Genomic DNA, 12309 nt, shown 5'->3' with positions numbered 1-12309 from the left:
GCTGTTCCCAGTGAGCTCAAATTAGAGTCCCCACCTCCCCAGTTACAATCCCCTGCTCTTCTGCACACGCACTGCTGGGCCATTTGTGACGTTAGGGCTTTACTCCTCAATGAGGTTTCATATTTTCTCTCTGTGCTCCTCAGTTGTGTAGGATGTTGCTGTTTCTTTTGGGAACAGAATTCTCTTCTGTTTCTCTCACTTCTCCCCTTTCTTTCCTCATCTGCTTGGGAACAATGCCTCTCCCCCAAATTCCCCCAGTTAGGAAAGGAACCCTCCTGTGCAGCAGCCCCGGGATTCTGGCCGTGTCCTGTTCTGGTGGGATCCAGAACTGCTCTTAGATGTCACAAACCCAGAGATGACAAGGACAACCTACTTCTACTCTAGGGAAAGGGTGAGGGGTCAGCAGGGAGCAGGATGAAGATGGGTGGGTCACCCCCACTCCGAGGGAGAACATGGGGCACCCATTGGGGTGCTGCACTGCGAGGGCTGTGGATAGGGCAGCCCTGCGCCTACAGCTGAAAGGGCACGTGAAGGGGTGGGGGTACTGCAGGTGGGGACTCCTTCTCCCACCACCTTTCCACGTGAAGTCCAGAGTGATCCCATGCACCACTCACGGCAGAGAGAACCAACTGCTCATTGTCGTTAAGTTAACCTGACCTGAGTAGGCCCCGACCTGTGCTATGCTGAGCTGTATATATCACTTGGCAAACTTGGCAACACTGCCACAAACATGGGGACTTCAACTTCCCAGATGTCTGCTGGAAATATAACACAGCAGAGAGGGAACAGGCCCGGAGGTTCCTGGAGTGCGTGGAAGACAACTTCCTAACGCAGCTGCTGAGGGAGCTGACTAGGGAAAGTGCCCCACTGGACCTGCTGCTTGTTAACAGAGAAGGTCTCATAGGGGATGTAAAGATTGGAGGTCATCCTGGGCAGAGTGATCATGAAATGATAGAATTTTCAGTTCTCGGTGAAGCAAGGCGGGGAGCCAGCAGAACTGCCACCTTAGATTTCCGAAGGGCGGACTTAGGCCTGCTTAGGAGCATGGCTGAGAGTGTGCCTTGGGGGACAGTCCTGAAGGGCAAAAGTGCCCGGGAAGGCTGGTCTTACTTCAAAGAGGAACTCTTAAAAGCACAGGAGAAGGCCATCCCCAAGCCCCAAAAAATGACCAGACAGGGAAGTAGACCAGGCTGGCTAAATAGAGAGCTTTGGCTGGACCTCAGGATGTCCTGGTTCCGGCAGGGATAGGGTTAATTTTTCCTGGTATTCCATGCCATGTGAGCCATGCCCACCCTGAGCTGCTGGGGGAGGGGGCAGGAATTTGCTGCTTGGATCGGGCTGGTGTGTCCAGGGTCTGGTTGGTGAGCGGCTGGGAGCAGGGGTTCCGTCATTGTGTTTGTATATTCCTCTATCCGTGTTATTGTTGGTGTTTGCTTGTTCCCTTTGCTGTTCTGTTAAACTGCCTTTGTCTCAACCCAAGAGTCTTGCCTTTTTCTTCTGATTCTTCCTGTATTGGGAAGACTCGAGCGAGAGGTACGTGGTTCTTTGTTGCCGTCTGAGGCCAAACCACGACACAAGAAAAAAAGGAAAGTTTATGATCTTTGGACAAGGGGGTTGTCTACTTAAGAAAAATGCCGAGATGTAGATAAGCCACGCAGGGCGAAAATTAGAAGGGCCAAAGCTCAAGCAGAACTCGTCTTGGCCACCGCAGTTAAAGATAACAGGAAGAGGTTCTTTCAGTATATCAATAGAAAAAGGAAGACTAGGGAAAATGTAGGCCCACTAACGAATGAGGTGGGCGCCCTAGGGGTGGAAGACACAGAGAAGGCAGAGCTACTGAATGCCGCCTTTGCTTGAGTCTTCACTGCTAAAGCTGTCCCTCATGAATCCCAGGCCCTGGAGGCAAGGGGGAAGGTCTGGAGAGAGGAGGAGTTTTCCCCAGTAGGGGAAAATCAGGTTAGAGACCACTTGGCCAAACTGGACATCCATGTCGGTGGGCCCTGACGAGATGCACCCGCGAGTGCTGAGAGAGCTGGCACATGGCATTGCTTGGCCACTCTCCATCATCTTTGAAAGGTCATGGAGAACAGGAGAGGTGCCTGAGGACCAGAGGAAGGCCAATATCACTCCAGTCTTCAAAAAGGGCAAGAAGGAGGACTCAGGGAACTACAGACCGATTAGTCTCACCTCCGTCCCTGGGAAGGTAATGGAGCGACTCGTTCTGGATGTCATATCCAAGCACGTTCAGGAGCAGGAAGTTATTGGAAGTGGCCAACATGGATTTACCAAGGGTAAATCATGCTTGACCAATCTCATAGCCATCTACGATGTTATAACTGGTTGGCTGGATGAGGGGAGAGCAGCAGGTGTCATCTACCTTGACTTCAGCAAGGCTTTTGACACTGTCTCTCGTAACACCCTCCTTAGGAAACCGAGGAAGTGTAGACTAGATGAGGGGACAGTGAGGTGGACTGAGAGCTGGCTGTGTAACAGGACCCAGAGGGTTGCGATTAATGGAGCAGGGTTGAGTTGGAGGCCCATAACCAGTGGTGTCCCCCTGTAGGAATGTGTCTGAGACAAAATGGTCACGTGAGCCAGCCTCCCTACTATGAGAGATTAGATTAAGAGCAAAACAGGTGGTAGAAGATGGAATTAGTACATGGGAAAAACGGGAACTGAGAAGGTAGAAAACATGTTGTGCTAATGACTAAGTAATTTACTATGTGAATTCTTGTAACCAATCTGATCTGTGAATGAACTGCATGGACAGTGCGTGAACAGAGACTGTAAGCCAATCGTATAGCTGCCGCTAGCGCGTGCTCTTATTGCCTGTCTATATCTACTCTGTGAAAACTTGAATAAAGGGAGAACGATCATACTCATATTGAGATTCCATCGTTACTCCGGGTCCGTCTCCCACTCCGACGTCCTCCGACATCTGGTAGCAGAGGATGGTTCAGCGCGACTGAGTTCTCCGAGACTGCGGTAAGCAGTTAGAGGAGGGGAGTGGGAAACTTCGGCTGGGAGACGTGCTGCTTGGGCGCATCAGCGGGAGCAGACAACGGCGTGAGGTCGCTCCTCACCTCCCAGGCGCAGCTATGGAAACAGAAGCTGCGGCCACGCTACTCGCTGGGATCCTCTCTAAGAGAGGGATTGAAACACCAGCGAAACTGTTGCTCAAACTGATTAAGCCAGGGCAGGAGATGGGACAACAAGTAACAAAAGAAGAAGGGGCTATATTAAGACTTCTCCTGCATATCCTCTCTAAGAGAGGGCTGAAACACGATGAGCGTATGCTCCGAAGGTTGTTAACCTGGTGCAGAGAGAACGGATTCGCACCAGAGCCCCAGACAGCTTTCAAACCAGAAATACGGGAGGCTGTTGGGAATAAACTGTGGGAAGTGATAAGTAAAGGAGACAAAGAGGCATCACCGTTAGCGACGACATGGTGGTTGGTGTTATCGACCTTACAAGATATGAACGCGGAGCGAGCCACAGCAGCCGGGGCTTTTGCAGCATTAGAACCCACGGGAGGGGGATTGAACAGGCCAGGTCCGAAGGTCTGGGACGAACCCTGCTGATCCCCTCTGCTCCATCTGAGGCCGATGGAGGAGGCAGAATGTCAGCAGAGAAGGACAGAGCCGGAGCTGTTTGCTCCTGACATTGCCCGCCCGCCTCGCCCCCTCCCCTCCCCAGTCGTCCCCCTGAGATAAAAGTGCTGTTTTTGTATGTCTGCTGTGTAAGTGTGTGTGGGCGCCCCCTTATACCTGCTGATCAGCGTGTGTGCTACTGTTTGCTTTTTGTTGTGTGCAGTGTCGTTAGGTGACTCCACTGGAGCAGGCGTTCTGCCCGGTGTGGTACTGTTCTCGTATGCACCTAGGGCTGACACTCCGTCAAGTGAAGAAGCTTGTGTATACACAATGTTCAGACGTAAGGCGAGCGCACCCCAGGTAGATACACCAGGATGGGCTGTAGAACCGATGGAAGTCCTGAAATATCGGAGGAGTTTTCACGAGCCGACACGTTTACACTCTCGGGAACGGCTCGCCCGTGCAGGGCGTATCGCTGGTTGTTTGTTGTTTGTCTATAAGGTCATGGTTGACTGGGAAAAGGAGTTGAGACAAAGTCTATAGGATACTCTGTAGGAAAATGAGAAACTTAAGGAAAAATGAGAAACTGAGCTCTTGTTGCAAAGGCAGACTTTTATGTCAGTCGTAAGTGATGGGGGAAAAAAAAAAAAAAGAAAAAAAAAAAAAAAAGAAACCAAACAGGAACAATTAGATGGGAAATGGGCCACATTAGCACAAAAGTATGCCATACGCATTACGAGAAAGCATCAGAAAAAGAGAAATAGGACACCTGATTCAAAGCAGTACCATAGAGATATGGTTTTGGTTTTTTCCTATATGTGTCTATGTTATTGCATGCCTTAGTAGATTGCTCTGTGTTATACCCTGCGAGACTAAAATGAACCCCAGCAGAAGCGGTCTCTTGAGCAAGGGGGTGGAATATGGGAAAGCAACGGAAGATCGGCGAGGAGGATTGTAAATACACTCAAGGGACTCGCACCTGGGTGCTGGAAAACACATATATCACACCAATTGTTATTCATTCTCGGGTGCTTGCAAGAAAAACATTTGGATGACATAAGCCTGTAATGGACTCACAGACACCTTATCTAGCTGCTTGAGAATCTTGGCCTGTTGTGGAAGAAGATCAAAGCACAGTACCAGCAAGAACAGGGAGTCCGCATGCTCTCTAGCTAACAAGGACTCTTTTGCTGCCAAGGATTCGTGATAACAAGGACTCTCTTGCTGCCAAGGATAAGTTTAACAATGCTACTAGTACCGCTATTTCTGAGTTATTGCTAGATGTAGATAGTATTCGATATGCGATGTTGCAAAACAGAACTGCTACTGATTTTTTGCTTTCAGCTCACAGACATGGTTGTCAAGATTTTAAAGGACTGTATTGTGTGAATCTAAGTGACCACTCCAAATCCATCCATGCCCAGTTGCAGGAACTGCACCGACCGAACCAGCAACTTGTGGAGACCACGGGGTGGAATCTCTTTGCTGGATGGACTCGGGGGTGGGGTTGGTTGAAGCAAATTGTACTCATCGCCTGTGTGGAAGGAATTTGTCTGTTATGTTTAGTATGCTGTTTGCCGTGTTTAATAAGCATTATATGATCAGCTGTAAATGCCGCTTTGCATCATACCTTTGTATGAGTTGTAGAATATGTTGCTCTAAAAACTATGTGTGTATCCATGAGAACCTGACCTTCACAGAAGAAGATAACAAGAAGGGATTACAACAATGTAGTCACGTATCAGACAGCTGCTGTCAGCAAAGCTGGATCATGAATTTGGTGAGACTCGCTGTGTACGCTGGCCACGTGTGCAGCGACTCTAGCCTGTACTTTTCTACTCGATCCAGCGCAGGAGAGTCTGGTGGGACTCGCTGCGTGCACTGGCCATGCATGCAGCGACTCTAGCCTGTACTTCTCCACTCAATCCAGTGCAGGATATAAGGGGGCTGTCTCGGGTCAGAGAGGGGGAGAGAGACATGAGCACACTTTGAAGGTACAGGGGATGCCCTGAAGCACTGTGTCTGCCCCCACCCCCCCCCATAAGTTCTATGTTCATTAACCCCAACAGCTCCGAAGGCATTACAGCATGTTGCAAGATAAGATATAGTCTACTACTGCTGCAAGACGCATTGAACACCTTCCTACAAGAATTTCAACTTTATGCCCTGACAGGACAGTGGGATGATGCACTCGCAAAGAGCCTGACTGCGTTAGAGTGGGTATTTTTGCCACATACCTTTTCAAAACCAGTAACTATGATGATCGAAATGTTACCACGATTGTTTTTCCAGGGTCGCTCGTGCTGTCAGCAACCGCAATGTATTTGAAATATTACAAAAGGATTTCTCGTGGGTAAATCCAAAGAAATTGGATTTCTGGGCTAAATTTAGGAATCTGGGTATTTATTGCCTTAGCAGGGTTCTTTTTGATTCTGTTTTTAATTGTGTTTAGTATATAACCTGCTAAGAGCGTCACAACAAGGATAACATGTCCAAATTAAAAGCGGTCAAAAATGGTTTCGATGATTGGTCAAACTCATGGGGTATAACGGGATGGTTATCAGACTTACTAAAGCAAGGCCTCATGCTACTGTTGGTTATATTATTATTGATTATGGTAGCCTCGTGTGTTCTCCGCAAAGTGACTGACATGATAGAAAATGCCATGCATAAGGTCTGGCTGGCTCAAGAAGAAAAAGGGGGGATTGTAGGAATGTGTCTGAGACAAAATGGTCACGTGAGCCAGCCTCCCTACTATGAGAGATTAGATTAAGAGCAAAACAGGTGGTAGAAGATGGAATTAGTACATGGGAAAAACGGGAACTGAGAAGGTAGAAAACATGTTGTGCTAATGACTAAGTAATTTACTATGTGAATTCTTGTAACCAATCTGATCTGTGAATGAACTGCATGGACAGTGCGTGAACAGAGACTGTAAGCCAATCGTATAGCTGCCGCTAGCGCGTGCTCTTATTGCCTGTCTATATCTACTCTGTGAAAACTTGAATAAAGGGAGAACGATCATACTCATATTGAGATTCCATCGTTACTCCGGGTCCGTCTCCCACTCCGACGTCCTCCGACATCCCCCGGGGTCAATACTTGGACCAGTATTGTTTAACATATTCATCAACGACCTGGAGGAGGGGACAGAGTGTATCCTCAGCAAGTTCACTGATGATACCAAACTTGTTGGGGTGACTGACACCCCAGATAGATAGCCGTGCTGCCATCCAGTGTGACCTAGACAGGCTGGAGAGCTGGGCAGAGAAGAACGTAATGAGGTTCAACAAGGACAAGTGTAGGGTCCTGCACCTGGGGAGGAAGAATGTCAGGCACCAATATAGGTTAGGGGTGGACCTGCCGGAAAGCAGTTCTGGAGAAAAGGATCTGGGGGTCTTGGTAGACAGTAAATTATCCATGAGCAAGCAATGTGCCCTTGCTGCCAAGAAGGCCAACAGAGTTCTGGGCTCCTCTGGGCTCCACAGGGAAGAGCGCGGCCAGCAGGTCAAGGGAGGTCATTCTCCCCCTCTCCTCTGCACTGGTGAGGCCAGAACTGGGATAATGCGTCCAGTTCTGGGCTCCCCAGTACAAGAGAGACAGGGAACTACTGGAGAGAGTCCAGCATAGGGCAACAAAGATGAGTGAGGGATTGGAGCATCTCCCTTCTGAGGAAAGGCTGAGAGAGCTGGGACTCTTTAGCCTGGAGAAGAGAAGGCTGCGGGGAGACCTTATGAATGTTTACAAGTGTCTAAAGGGTGGGTTGAAGGAGGATGGTGCCAGACTCTTTTCAGGGGTTCCCAATAACAGGACGAGGGGTAATGGGCACAAGCTGGAACATAGGAAGTTCTGATCAAATATGAGAAAAAACTTCTTTACGGTGAGGGTGACAGAGCACTGGAACAGGCTGCCCAGGGAGGTTGTGGAGTCCCCTCCTCTGGAGACTTCCAAGACCCGCCTGGATGCAGTTCTGAGTAATGTGCTCTAGGCAATCCTGCTTTAGCAGGGGAGTTGGACTAGATGATATCTAGAGGTCCCTTCCAACTCTGAAATTCCGTGATTCTGTGAAACACATCCTCGCCTAGATCTAGAAGTGAAATGCTGTGCTTTCTTTTGCTGAACAGCAGAAAGTGGGAGTGGTTTATTTGTAAGGGAATGCCATGAAAACTCCAGAGATGACAATGCCTAAAATGAATCTCGGCATGGGCAGAATTTGCACTGTTTGCCTAGGCCCACCTTGATCTCCGCCTCATGTTCCATAACTCAGGATTCACAGCATCTGGAGGGACATAACCTCACCCGTCCTACCCCCTTTACCTTCTTGTCTTATCAAACAGTCTGCTGTCGGGCAACAGGAGGCTGCAGGCTGTTTTCCTGCTTTTTGCTCCTTCTGGAGATCACAACCAGACAAACTGCCCCAAACACGGGAGGAGTGTCCGTGGTGAACTTCTCCTGCCTTCCAGTGACCAGCTGGAGACAGGGGCCTGCACCCACCTCTCATGGGGTTGGAGACAGGCTCTTTTGTAGCCCGCAATGCGCTCATTTTCCCTTGGCATTAGCTGAAAGGAGGTAGAACCAGGAGCAGCCAAAACGCAACAGGAAACGGGTGCCTGTCTCCCTGTCCCCATAGGCATATTATTGGCCTTCTTCCCAGGCCATGGATGAGGCCCTTCAAGGGAAATAAACACCCCTGGAAACAGCATCTCCTACAAATATCCCACCCAGAGTCAGGCACGCCACCTGAGACATCAGGTGTGCTGAAGACATCTGGCACAATCATCTTCATCACAGACATCATTCCCCATCCCTTCAGGTATTCTGGTTACTTCTTTGCCTGGGGATGACTCCCTCCAGAAGGGTGAGAAAAGAGGATCATCTTCTAAACTCAGGGGTGTTTTTGCCTACAAGGCAATAAAATGCCTTGTGGATGAATTCTGGATTGTGCATGACACGGGATGCTTAAGAGAAGCAGCAGAGACAGTGAAAGGGAAGGATCAAGGCAATTTGGCCAGGAGCAAGCATGGGAAGACAGATGGAGAAAGAGGTGAGAGGGGCCAATCCCATGTGACCATGATGCGTGTACTGACCTGGCCATGCCTCTTGCTCTACCTTGTTTGTCACCTGCCAAGAGTTGCCTGGAAACACATTTCTCAAGTCCAGCTGGAACAGGGAGCAGGGCTGATCCTTCCCTCTGTGCCTTGGAAGCCTCTGCCCATGGGTTTGACCATCTCTGTCAGCTATTCGAGCCACACAGGGTTCCCCGGGGACTGGCTGGAGCCCACAGTCTCTTGCCAGAGGCCTCCTGCCAGCTCTCACTCCCCTCAGACCTCCAGCCCCTGAGGGCAACTCAGCAAAAACCCTTTCTGACTCACTCCTCAAGGAGGAACCTGGCATGCCTTGAGGCTGTGCTCAGTGTGTCCAGGCCAAGCATTTTGCCCTGTCACCTGGGCCTCAAATCCAAAGGTGCTGAATCCTGTCAAACAAGCTCGTGGTCTCACCACTGAGCCCCTGTGGGAAGCGCTTGAAGGTGCCTCTGACCTCGACATGCCCTTCTCCTGCCGCTGGGGAGCTTCAACTCCTGAACACATGCAACGACTTTGTAAGGCTAGCAGGAACATTTTGAAAGCTCTGGGAAATTCTGTAGATGGAGGACTCAGTTTTCCATTGTATATCTGAGCTTTTACAGAGTAACAAAATGAGAAACCCTTTCTGGCTGTCCTTTTCTGAGGACCATTTGGCATTGGCAACTGCACCCTGGAGTCCCCGTGGTTGCAGAGCAGAGGAAAGCAGCTGCTCAGGGTTCCCTCGGCATCCTCGTGGGGAAAGTCAAGAGGCCGAGAAGAGGCCCTGTATGTTCCATGTCAGCAGTGGGCGGTCCGTGCGGCAGGAGCGAGGGCTGGGCGGCTGCCCGTGGGCAGGAGGATCTCTGCCGCCCGCCGCCCTGTGCGGAGCAGAAAGGCGCTGCTCCCGGCCGGGCGCCAGCGGGGCCGGCGGCTGCCATCGCTCCTTGCCGGGCCCCGCCGGACACGGCCAGCGCTCCCGGCACCATTCCTGCCCCGGCGGCGGCGGCAGTGTGGCGGGGGATTTCTGTGTGCGTCCCGCTGGGAGTGCGGGGTTGCCGCTGCCGTGGCCGGTGGGGCGAGGGAAGCGGTCCGGGGCGGGGGGCCAGTTGTGGCCCGTTGGGGCGAGGCGGCCCCGGCAGGCGGAGCGGCAGCGCCCCCTGGCGGGCCCGTCCGGGACGGTCCCCTCGGCCCCGACACACACGCCCGGCCCCGCCCGCGCCGGTTCCTGCCCGGCCGCAGCCCCGGCTCCTCTCCCCGTGTCTCCCAGGGCGCAGTAATACACCGCCGCGTCCCCGCGCCGGGGCCGGGCGAGCCACAGGGCGCTGGAGCGGCGCTCTGCCGACACCCACAGCCGCCCCGGCGGGTCCCGCAGATCTTTGGAGTCTTTGAGAGTGCTCAGGAGGAAAGCGGGGCCTCGTCCCGGGAGCTGACGGTACCAGTGGATGAACTCCGTGGTTCGGATACTGGGGTGCGGGCAAGTGATGTTGATTTCAGTGCCCTCGGTGGTCTCTGCCGACGGCTCCTGCAGCACCTGGGCTCTGCCCACAGCCACTGCCGAGAAAGAGAAGGAAAGGCCAAAAATCAAGAATGGTCGCCCAGCTCTGATGGCTCTTTTCCCCAAGAAATCACTACAAAGAGTGGCAGTGTGACAGAGACAGACTGGCTCAACTGGGGACAGGGAGCTTATCAACAGGGATGGAGTGTGATCCAGGCCTGTGTGGAACAAGGGGAACAGTCTGGGAGGGAAATTGCAAAGGATGCATGGAGAGACAGAAGGAAAGTCAGGTGCATGGATGGATGGATGAATGATGAGAGGCAGAAGGACAGGAAAGGTGAGTGTGTTACAGTGAAGGATGGAGGGATGAATTCAGAAGTATAAAAGGTGAATGCACAGGGGGATGAGTGGATGTATGGCACGATGCAGAAAGCAACCTTGTGCCTTCATGTATGAAGGAAGCAGAGGGTAAGAAGAGAAAGGGACCTCAGGGAGCAGGAAGAGGGGTTAGGGATGGTAGTTGCATGGAGAGATGGGTCAGAAAATCAGTGAGGGAAGAGTGGAAGAGTAGACAGGGAGAGGGCTTGTTACACTGAAGGAGAGAGGGCTATATTGAGGCCAATTAGGACTGCGGAATGCACAGGGGAAGGAAAGGGTGCATGAAAATAGGAGAGGGGCAAAAAAGGGGCACAAAAGATGGCAGAGACAGGAGCGGGAAAGACAGGCTGAAGAAGGAGAGGGAAGAGTTGGCGCTGGGCTCCCCGGGGAACCCACCGGGCACAGCCCTGGCCCCATCCACCGCCGCCAGCCCCACGCACCCAGCAGCAGCGCGGCCAGCCCTGCCAGCCCTGCGCCCCGGCACCGCCGCATCCCGCCGCATCCCGCCGCTCGCGCCTCGCTGCCCCCCGCCAGCCCCGGCTCTCCGCTCCGGCCGCGCCGCCTCCTCTCCGCCGCCTCCTCTCCTCTCCTGCGCCGCCGCCAGCTCCGCCCCGGGGCTCAGCCCTTCGCCGGTGTCGCTCGGGGGCTCGCCCGGGCTCAGAGCGCTCAGGGCGCTCAGCGCACGCGTACCAGTTTCCCACCACACATCTCCAGCAGGCTGGTGCCATCACCACTCCGCTGCACTCGGGCTCCGTCTGACCCTGCGAACCTGCAGCTCTCTGTTGCTCATGGACAGGGCAGTGGACAGTATCCCTGCCATAACCAGCACATGCCCTCTTGATGTGTGACACACAAGGAGAGATACACAGAGGCTCAGGCACACTGGCATAGAATCATGCACAAGTTTGTGCTCCCGTATATAGTCACAAAAACCTGGTTATTTACAGTTACACACAACACAAGAACACACATAGGCACACCGTGAACCATGCTGAGGACCCCTGGGAAAGGAGCAGTGGTAGGCAGGAAGGGATCATAATCTGGCAGTGCAACATCTGGGGAAGCAACATCAAGTGACCACCAGGGTGAGCTGAGGAGCGAGGGAAAGAGAAGGACATGGCAGGTCCTCCTGCACAGGAGCCCATGGGCTGCCAGCTGAGGATGGCTGAAGATTCTTCCTGAGAACAACAATTCAAACAGCCCCAACAGGTGACCCAAGCTGACGTGTCTTTCCTGCCCTGGAACCACACAGCACTTGAGCTGACTCTTCCACCCGCGCTGCTGCATTCCTGCCCTGGAAATCCTGGGGCCTTCCATCCCAGTGATCACAGGAAACCTTCACTGGGGAATGGGCATGGAACAAACCTGGAAATGAAAAGGCAGCAGTGTTGAAACCAAAGCACAGCCCATATCATTAGCTGTGATGGTTTGCATTCAAGATGAGCTTGTGCAAAAATTGTTACCTCTGCAAAGGGTGCCTCTGGTGCTGCGGCAATGAAGGGCAGGTATAAAAGCCAGCCCAAGTCCCTGCTCTCTCATCCACTTCTCTGGCCTCCTTCTCCTTGGAAACCAGGTGAGTCTGCAGTTCCTTCTCCTTCTCTTCCAAATTGAGATCTCTCCTCAATGGACCTCTTAGCTGATCTCAGCTCTCTCTTTTCTTGTGGTTTGCATGTTCTTGTCATGCTAGAGGGAAGTGTGGAGAAGGGTAGAGAGAGGCTGGGATGTGGCAGAGGGGCTTTTGGTCTACAGACTAGGAGAGAGTCACTCCAGGCCAGGCTGCTCA

At 52.3% G+C, this 12309-nt stretch overlaps 1 gene segment (V, D, J or C); it reads right to left on the bottom strand.

Annotated features, from left to right (window-relative positions):
* Positions 1 to 1782: 1782 nt before the first annotated feature.
* LOC134524734 (T cell receptor alpha variable 4-like) lies at positions 1783 to 11018 on the bottom strand. The segment is given in 3 exon segments: positions 1783 to 1803; positions 9924 to 10204; positions 10967 to 11018. Coding segments are annotated over 3 exon segments (354 nt in total).
* Between the last annotated feature and the right edge of the window lie 1291 nt (positions 11019 to 12309).

The sequence above is a fragment of the Chroicocephalus ridibundus genome, chromosome 17 (genome assembly GCF_963924245.1).
Source record: "Chroicocephalus ridibundus chromosome 17, bChrRid1.1, whole genome shotgun sequence".
In the NCBI taxonomy this organism is placed as follows: Eukaryota; Metazoa; Chordata; class Aves; order Charadriiformes; family Laridae; genus Chroicocephalus; species Chroicocephalus ridibundus.
The sequence above is the reverse complement of the archived record's forward strand: the minus strand, read 5'-3'. Positions and strand labels throughout refer to the sequence as shown.